Consider the following 10,098-nt stretch of genomic DNA (forward strand, 5'->3'; position numbering starts at 1 on the left):
GTATAATACTTGCTCGATTGTAAGATTATTTATTTTGATGTTGAAGGTCCGAATGTGAAGATTAATCCGATGCTGGGACACGATGGCCCAACTATCAATGCTATTGAAAAATTAGAAGATAATGTCTTAATACAGAGGGTGGATGAAATAAAAATCCATATGTCTAGAATATATGAAAAATTTATTGGCTACGAGTTGTTCGAAGAGTTACATATTGATTGTAAAGTTTTTTTGTTTAATCCAGACAAGCGTGAAAAAATGAAGAGGTGTCTTCAACAAATGATGAACCAAGGTTTAGTTCAAATTGGATACTCAAGGAAGATGGAGGATGTTTCAGCTATAGAATCTCAGGAGAATATAACCTTTGATATTCCTTATCAGAGAAGAAAGGCGCGAGCATCATTCCAGATTCCTATATCCATATCTTCTCAGGCGCCGATTCAGATACCAACTCCATTACCTTTTCAAATTCCAATACCGATGAAGTCGGAAGACACTATTTTCTTCCATTTTCCAATGCCATTTCCTTATAAAAGTATTAAATTTGTTCCCTGGAATTATACCTCTACAAAATATGTGGGAGAGAAGCCTCTAGTACTTGAACTAGCAATTATTAACATAGCAGGTATTGGAGGTATGACTCGGAATGGAAGAGTGTTCGCTCCCGAAAAACCACCAAAGAATAATACTCCCTAATGTTCAAAGGGAAAAAAGTTGTAAGATCAGAGGAAGGATCTTACAAGAAGGGTGTTCCCCAAGAAGAAGTTGAAGAACTCTTAAGGCTTATCAGAAAGAGTGACTATAAGGTGGTAGATTAGTTAAATCAGACGCCTTCTAAAATCTCTATACTATCTCTTTTGCTAAGTTTCGAGGCTCATAGAGGAGATCTATTAAATATCTTAAATGAGACACATGTCACCCATGATATAACAGTAAGCCAATTTGATAAATTAGTGGCTAACATCACTGTCAGCAGTTGCTTGGGGTTCAACAATGACAAATTACCACCAGAAGGACAAGCCCACAAGGCCTTACATATATCAGTCGAATGCCAGGATAGACTTCTCTCAAGGGTATTAGTAGATACATGCTCATCCTTGAATGTCATGCCTAAGAACACTCTCAGGAAGCTAAGTAATGTAAAAACTTCCATGAAAGCTAGCACTTTGGTAGTCAAAGCTTTTGATGGTTCAAAGAGAATGGTGATTGGAGAGGTCGACTTACAAATAATGGTGGAGCCACATACATTTATGGTTACCTTCCAGATGTTGGGCATTAACCTATCTTACAGTTGTCTCATATGACGTCCTTGGATCCATGCTACAGGAGCCGTCACCTCCACTCTTCAACAAAGGTTGAAGTTCATAGGGGATGATAAACTGATCATCATCGAAGAAGAGGAAGACATGTTTATTAGTCACCTTTCATCATTAAAAACTGTAAATACCTTTCCAAGCTTTGGAGATTGCAACAACCAGTCTAAGAAAAGATGTTCCCAAGAAAGAAAGACCAATATCTCTATGGTAAAAGATGTCAGAGTTAATTAAAAGCAGAGATGCATTGAGTTGGGGAAAACTGTTAGAGATACCTGAGAAGAAGGATTGGTTCGGGATGGGTTATAAACCAGCTAACAAAGAGTCTCATAAGAAGCTTAATACCCTTCAAGACACTTTCTATAGTGCTGAGTACAGAAGTGAAGATCGTGTGGCTGTAATTATAGAACAAGATGAAGGGATACCCAACTTGGTGTATCGCTGCCTACCAGGTACCACTCTCAACAATTGGAAGGCCATCGAGATTCCCAAAATGATTTCTATTTCAAATTAATTTATTGTTTTCTAAAATAATAATAAGTCTTTTGCCCTGTCCAAGGAAAATGGACAAGCCTTGTCGGGCCTCTTTGTTTCAATGACTTATTTATGAATAAAATTACATTTTGTTTTCAGTTAGGATCTTTCCCCTTTCATTTCAAGAAAATGGCAATAAATTTTTCATACACTCTCATTCATATCACACCATTAAAAAATAAATAACAAGAAAAATATTCCTCAAATGCAGATTAATAAATGAACCTATTGAAAACGACACTATTATAATCCCTTACGGCTTCGAATTCTCGATTAACCAAGCGGAAGAAGGCGATGAGGATGATTGTGAGATTCTTGAAGAGTTAGCCATACTGTTAAAACAAGAGGACAAAGAAATTCAACCTCATCAGGAACCAGTGCATGTGATCGATCTGGGAACAAGGAAAACAAGAAAGAGGTTAAAGTCGGTGCTGCCTTAGATGATGAAATCAAGAAAAGATTGGTCGAGTTCCTACGTGACTATGCAGATGTGTTTGCATGGTCATATTAAGATATGCCAGGACTAGACACGAACATCATTGTAAACAAGCTACTACTCAAACTAGAGTCTCCATCAGTTAAGCAAAAATTGAGAAGGACCAGACCTGACATGTCTCTCAAGATCAGGGAGGAAGTCAGAAAGCAACTCAATGTAGAATTCTTAGCCATTGAAAAATATCCATAACAGGTTTCTAACATTGGGCCAGTGCCGAAGAAATATGGAAAAGTCAGAATGTGTATAGACTACCGAGATTTGAATAGATCCAGTCCTAAAGATGACTTCCCTCTGCCATATATTGACGTGGTGGTAGATAAAAGCACTCAACCTCAGTCTTCTCATTCATGGATGGATTCTCCGGTTATAACCACATAAATATGGTTCCTACAGACATGGAGAAAACCACATTTATCACTCCCTGAGGCACCTTCTGTTACAAGGTAATACCTTTCGGATTGAAGAATGTTGGGGTAACGTACCAAAGAGCGATGGTGACTCTCTTTCATGATCTGATTCATAAAGAAATAGGGGTCTACATCGATGATATGATTGCTAAATCAGAAACCGAAGAGGATCACATAGTCAACCTACAAAGGCCATTTGATCGTCTGAGGAAGTTTAAGTTACGTCTGAATCTCACAAAGTGCACTTTTGGAGTCAGACCAGGAAAGTTATTAAGGTTCATAGTCAGTTAGAAAGGAATTAAAGTCAATCCCGACAAAGTAAAATCCATCCAAGAAATGCCAGCTCCGATGATAGAAAAGGAGGTTAAGGGATTCTTGGGGAGATTAAACTACATTTCCATGTTTATCTCGCATCTTACAGCCACTTGTCATCGAAGCTGGCATCAAGTGGATGGCTTTTACATATTCGAGTGGAATGAAGGTTGTCAAAAGGCCTTTGAAAAAATCAAAGAATATTGGCAAGAGCCACCTATACTGGTACCACTAATTCCAAGAAGACCACTTGTAATGTACCTAACAGTACTTGACAGTTTTATGGGATGTGTACGGGGGCAACAAGATGAGATCGGAAGGAAATAACATGCAATCTACTACCTGAGAAAGAAATTCACCAATTTCAAATCCCGATATTCGCTCTTGGAGAAAACTTGTTGTGTTCTAGTTTGAGCTGCTCGGCGTTTGAGATAATATATGGTGTGTCATACTACTTTTCTAATATCCATGATGGATCCTATCAAATATATTTTTGAAAAGCTAGCAGTAACTGGAAGAATAGCCAGGTGGAAAATGTTATTGATTGAGTACGACATTTAATATGTCACACAAAAAGATATTAAAGGTAGTGTGTTAGTAGATCACCTTGCTCATCAGCCAATGGAAGATTATCAACCTATATAGTTTGACTTCCCCGATGAAGATGTTATGGTGATAAAGGATTGTGAGACCCCAGGTCCCATTGAAAGACCTGGACCAGGATCATGATGGAAACTTATATGTGACGGTGCCTCAAACGCAGAAGGTCATGGAATCGGGGTTGTCATAACTTCTCCAACAAGTTACCATATTCCATTCACAACTAGGTTATGTTTCACCTGCACTAATAACATGGCAGAGTATGAGGCATGCATCCTAGGACTCGACGAAGCCATCAATTTAAGAATCAAGATCTTAGAAGTATACAGAGATTCTGCTCTCGTTATCAATTAAATCAAAGGCGAATGAGGGATACATAATGCTAATCTAATCAGGTATTGAGACCGCGTCTGAAAGATGATCGCTTACTTTGATGAGATCACTTTCCATTACATTCCTTGAGAAGAAAATCAACTAGCAGATCCTATGGCCACTTTATCATCCATGTCCAAAGTTTAGTGGTATAATGAATAACCTTCTATAAGGATTCAACGTTTGGATGAACCAACATATTGCGTAGCAATTGAAGCGGAAATGGATAATAAGCCTTGGTTTTACGACATTAAACAGTTCCTTTAGAAATAAGAGTACTATGTAAATGCTTCAAGCCAAGATAAGAAAACACTCAAAAGATTGGAATCCAATTTCTTCCTCAACGATGATGTACTTTACAAGAGAAATCACGACATGGTATTGCTCAGATGCCTGGATGGATATGAAGCAGAGATTCTTATCAAAGGGATTCATGAAGGATCCTTTGGCACTCACGCCAATGTGCATACAATGGCTAAGAAAATTCTCAGAGCATGGTATTACTAGTTGACTATGGAGTTTGATTGTTTCAAATATGTTAAGAAGTGTCATAAGTGCTAGATCTAAGTAGATAAAGTACACGTGCCACCTACTCCCTTGAATGTCCTGATTGCTCCATGGCTTTTCTCCATATGGGGTATAGAGATAATCAGAATGGTTGAGCCAAAAGCTGCGAACGGACACCGATTCATTCTGGTTGCTATCGATTACTTCACCAAGTGGGTAGAAGACGCTTCTTACACCAACATGACGAGACAAGTGATCGCATGGTTCATAAAAAAAGAGATTATTTATTGCTATGACGTTCCTAATAAGATCATCATTGGTAATAGGTTGAATCTATTACTGATTCAGCTTTGTTAAATTACTTAATATTTCAATTATTAATGACTAATTAATTTATTTACACTATTAAACTTTGCATTTTAGGATTTAACATCAAAACAAAAAACAATAATAAAAAAAGCTGACGTGGAAATATTAAGTATTAAAAAAATGAAAAAAGAAAAAAACGCCTGCCACATCAGTGATATTAACCAACTCAGCATTTCGACGTGTGCACTGTTAGTTCAATCACCTTTTTTATGACATAATTCTAACTTCAGGGACTAACGCCAACACAAAAGTGAGATATTGACACCATTTTTTAAACTTTGCATTTTAGGATTTAACATCAAAACAAAAAACAATAATAAAAAAAATTGACGTGAAAAAATTGGGTATTGAAAAAATGGAAAAAGAAAAAAACGTCTGCCACGTCAACGATGATGTTAACCAACTCAGCATTTCCATGTGTGCACCATTAGCCAGTCACCTTTTTTTAACAGAATTCTAACTCCAGAGACTACGCCAACACAAAAGTGAGATATAAGGACTCAGACAAAAAAAAAAGATACATGGATCAAATTCAAAAACTCACTAACTTACAGAGACCAATAGACTATTTAAGTCTAAAATATATTATTAAGAGAATTTGAATAATTACTATATTGATAGTCGATAAAAATTAAGGATTATTAGCTTTATCATGACTAACCTTTATCTTATGAATATTGACAATATTATTTTGTATTATTGAATGGTAAATGCCTGTGTGATTAGATGATTCTACGCGACTACTTTATTTTTATTAGTTACTACATGTAAAATTAGATAATTTGAGATATGATATTCTATCTAATAAAATATTGTGTAATTGTATAATATTAGAGATGATGTCGGGGAGACCGTTGGACCATTCAGATACTTAGAAAATTGAGTGTCTTAAAGAAAATGGGGATACAATTTAGGAGGTAGGCAAGACAACCTAAACTTTAAAGTTCACATGACTCGTAAGAACAACACAAGGAATAAGAAGATTAGTAGTTTCTTTAATTGTACCTCATATCTCTTTAGAATTGGTACTATTATGGAAATATTGATAAGAGCACTCAGTAAGATAATGTTAGAGATATTTCTACCTCTACCCGACCTAGAGGGCCTAGGCCTCACAATCGTCATTCTTCTTGCGTTAGAGTTCATGTTCCTCATCATGATAATGCAAGTATAGGCGAAAATGGGTTTGAAGGTAAATGTTGCATCAAAGGAGGATCCCTCCAAATACTTTAGAGATGATGATGCCAACAGAGATCTCCCCAATGGCTACTAGTGGTATGTTGATGGTTGACTCTTAGTGATGGAAAGTTTGGGGGTCGTTTTGTGATAGCTAGTAAACTAGATAGGTCTACGTTCCTAAACTTTTCCTTTTAGTAGTGTTGACTCAGGGGATGTAATATGTATGTATAGAAATATGACTATGTTAGATCTAACTAAGCTAAATAATTATATATGTCTAATGTTTGTAGAACATGTAAGCCTATGGGTAGAATAATTGACACTTATGTATGTTGTAATCTAATGTATAATATATTTAGTATTTTCTTGTATTCCATTAAAAAAAATACTTTAACTTTTAACTCAATTTGAATTAGCTTGATAAGATCTTAATGGAACTATATTACTATGCTTTTTTTAATGTAAATAATTAAGACATAACACTATATAAGAAAAATAAGGGTGTTACAGAGATAACAAAAAAGTCGACATTGATCTTGAGACACTTCATAAGTGCTTTATTTAACCCGACTGGTTGATCAACACCTACTCGAATTGACATCATCGGGTTATCATTGAGCTGGACGACTTCAAACTACCCATTTGGAATCAGCCTTAAGATCTTGATATTGGCTCCGGTTGGCATGCTAAGATCATCGTCTTGTATGATTTGATCCTCCCGCACGTCAAGTTCTACTGCGTTGATCACTTCACTAGAGGCAACATCGGATGACATGGAGTTTTTCATTATTGCCTCATATATAAGCGAGCTTCACACACGACTACTTTAACGAGGAGTGGTTTACCCAAATTATTATGGTATTTCATCTTCAGATGGACCGTAGAGGCTACAATGCCCATTGCTGCTATGAAGGATCTTCCAAGGATGCCGTTGTAGATGCTTTCTCAAGGGACTGCGAGGAAAATGACATTTGCTGTTAGAGATTCCATCCACCTTCCTATGGTCTCGAGACCCTAAAATCAACATATTTTTCGCTCACTTCTTGATCTACATCGTTGATTTGAGGAGTTTCTTCCCACCAATCGAATCGACAACAAAGATCATGGATGATCCATAGTTGGAAGGACACGATGTTTTATAAAAAACAAGATCGAGGGTTACTTTCTTTATCTTAGCGTGATTGCTACAACAATCGTGACTCGAATCGGATGGATCTGATTGTGGAAATTCGTAGGGATCCGACGTCGATCCTCACAGACAAAGTCATTGTTCAGTTGTGGAATCAGAGTTGTTCGGTGAACGGTGAAGTAGAGTCTTGGTACTGTGGAGCAAACTTTCAATGCGACAGAGAGGGGGTATGACCTACAAGATTAACACTCTAATGCCTCAGTAAGAGAATGAAAGATGATGTGAGAATGCAAATATATTTGAATCTTACATTTTCCTTCATGTGAGATTATATATATATATATATATATATATATATATATATATATATATAAATATATATATATATATATATATATATATATATATATATATATATATATATATATATATATATATATATATATATATATATATATATATATATATAAGGGTTGGTTAAGGCGTTTCAAATATAGATTAGATGAGTTTTCTCTTATTAGATTTTTAGTTGGCCAAAAATCATTGTCAAAAAAATATAAAATCAAATGGTCATCTCTCTCTCTCTCTCTCTCTCTATATATATATATATATATATATATATATATATATATATATATATATATATATATATATATATATATATATATATATATATATATATATATATATATATATATATATATATATATATATATATATATATATATCACTTATCATAGTATCTAATTGTCTAAATACAATCCTCTTATAAAAAAAAGAAAAACCTCTCATTTGATATATCTCATACGCACCAATAAAAAATATAAATTTTGTCCTATTCCAAAAGATAATATATTTCCAAGTCAAAGCTTCTTGAAGGAAATGTTGTCGCATACTAAAATGTACAAAAGAATCTTAATCAATTATTGATCTATATTGTATGCAGACAAAATCATTGAGGAGGAATTGAATGGTCAAATTTTCCATTAGACTCCCTCAAAAGAAAATTCATAAGAGAATCTCATCCCTTAATACAAAACTTTTAAGATGTTGGCTTTGTTTAACACCTAACACACTATATTAGAAACGACAACATTTACAAGTGTTACCATACATCGTATCACTAAGAAGAATCTACTTTAAAGTAACGAAAATTTATTTTGTTACAACTTTAAAGTAATCACATTATAAATTCAGATACTAAAAAACATTGTAAGATAAATCAGCATTCAAATCAATCTCTATGTAACCTTTGCTTAACTCATTCATGACTTTCTTTGTTTCCTCAAACTCAACTTCTGCCTCAGCCAATTCTCCTCTCAGTTTCTTCATTTTTGTCTCTAAATCAACAATACTTCCCTTCAATTCATTCACTTTCAATACCCTTTCCAAATGTTTTTCCATACTCAATGCAGATTCAACATAAGGTTTCAACCAATCTAGGTTAAATCCAGAGGCCATAACAAGTTCCTCCCATAAACCTCTAAGGTTGTTGCTCACTTCTTCATTCATATCCTTCACTTTACTTGTCTTTAATATATGCAAAACTTGACCTAAAGATGAGAATGCCCATGATTTAAATCTTTGAGTTCTTTTACTTTGGCTTCTTATCAAAGAAGGATGCCAAACACATGCTTCCTCTAACAATGGAACATAAACTGCTTCTTCATCTCTTAAACTCTCCAAATCTAAGAGGTCCCTTAGTGTCAAATCTGATGTTTCTGTTTCATTGGAATCAAACGATCCTATTGTACTACTTTCATCTGATGCTTCATTGACATCTTCTTGTTTTGAGGATTCTCTATGTGATGAAGCTTGAACATTGATATGAGCTTCAATGATGCATGTGTTGTTCACAAGATAGCCTTGTTTCGAGTCATGGAAATCACTTAGATTCAGAAACAATGAGCCCCAACTACGATATCCACCGTTGAACTTCTGATGAGTCTCTGTAAATACATGAATTCATGTGAATATGTTGTATGTTTGACTCATTATAAAGAACAAATCAATGTAAAAATGTGATGTAAAACATGTTACTTGCCTCTAAATAAACCATATATTAAGAACAAAACACTAAAAATGAAGAATGACATTGTGCACCTTTTACAACCGACTTGTTGTCATCTGTTTGATTAACAAGAACCAATTTGAAATGTGCTTTTCTGCTCCATCCATAAGCTGGTAAAGAATCCGCAACCATCAAATATAATGAAAAATGCTCCACATTTTTCCTTAATGGATGCAACAGAATCCTCCTATGGCATCAGTGTTTCACTAAATCAAACACTAAAATCTAGAATACAAAATATTGAAGACTTGGCCAAATTAATTTGCACGTACCATTTATAACCTCCTATTCGGAAAGACTTGGATCGAAGATTCTTGGTGTTTTGTTCTGAAAAACTCTCAATTTTCCAAATGAGTGGTTCAAAATTGATACTCTTTTGCGTGTGATTATCCATTCTAGCTACAAAGAAAAAGGCAAAAGCTAGTGAACAAATTTTGCAAGTGCTTTTCACTAATGTGTAAATAGTTGATATATATTGTGAGATCTGCAAACAAAAATGGAAGAAAATGTAAGGAAGAATAGTGAAAATGAAGTCAACTTAGCCAAGTCAACTCGCATTCACGTGGAAGGAACCACTTAAAATACAAGAAAATACTTTGAAATTTCACACATATAATTTAGGAAGTAACCCACCAAAATTAATTAAAATAAATAAATAAATAAAACGGTTATGAGTCGTGTTCATAACTCAACAAGAAATTCATACGTGTTATTATTATTCCCACTCGTTCTTTAATCCACTCTTAACCAACATGCATACACCACCACATCTCCATATTAACGTGCTGACGGTGTTGTCAAGGATTCGT

At 34.7% G+C, this 10,098-nt stretch overlaps 1 protein-coding gene across 1 annotated transcript; it reads right to left on the reverse strand.

Annotated features, from left to right (window-relative positions):
• Positions 1–8,229: 8,229 nt before the first annotated feature.
• Positions 8,230–9,867, reverse strand: LOC127128941 (MATH domain and coiled-coil domain-containing protein At3g58210). Its single transcript, XM_051058289.1, has 3 exons — positions 9,562–9,867; positions 9,322–9,476; positions 8,230–9,167 (listed from the first exon to the last, which is right to left on the reverse strand). The coding sequence occupies exons 1-3, from the start codon at positions 9,681–9,683 to the stop codon at positions 8,419–8,421; spliced, it is 1,026 nt and encodes a 341-aa protein (XP_050914246.1). The 5' UTR covers positions 9,684–9,867; the 3' UTR covers positions 8,230–8,418.
• Positions 9,868–10,098: the final 231 nt, after the last annotated feature.

The sequence above is a fragment of the Lathyrus oleraceus genome, chromosome 3 (assembly GCF_024323335.1).
Source record: "Lathyrus oleraceus cultivar Zhongwan6 chromosome 3, CAAS_Psat_ZW6_1.0, whole genome shotgun sequence".
NCBI classification, from domain to species: Eukaryota; Viridiplantae; Streptophyta; class Magnoliopsida; order Fabales; family Fabaceae; genus Lathyrus; species Lathyrus oleraceus.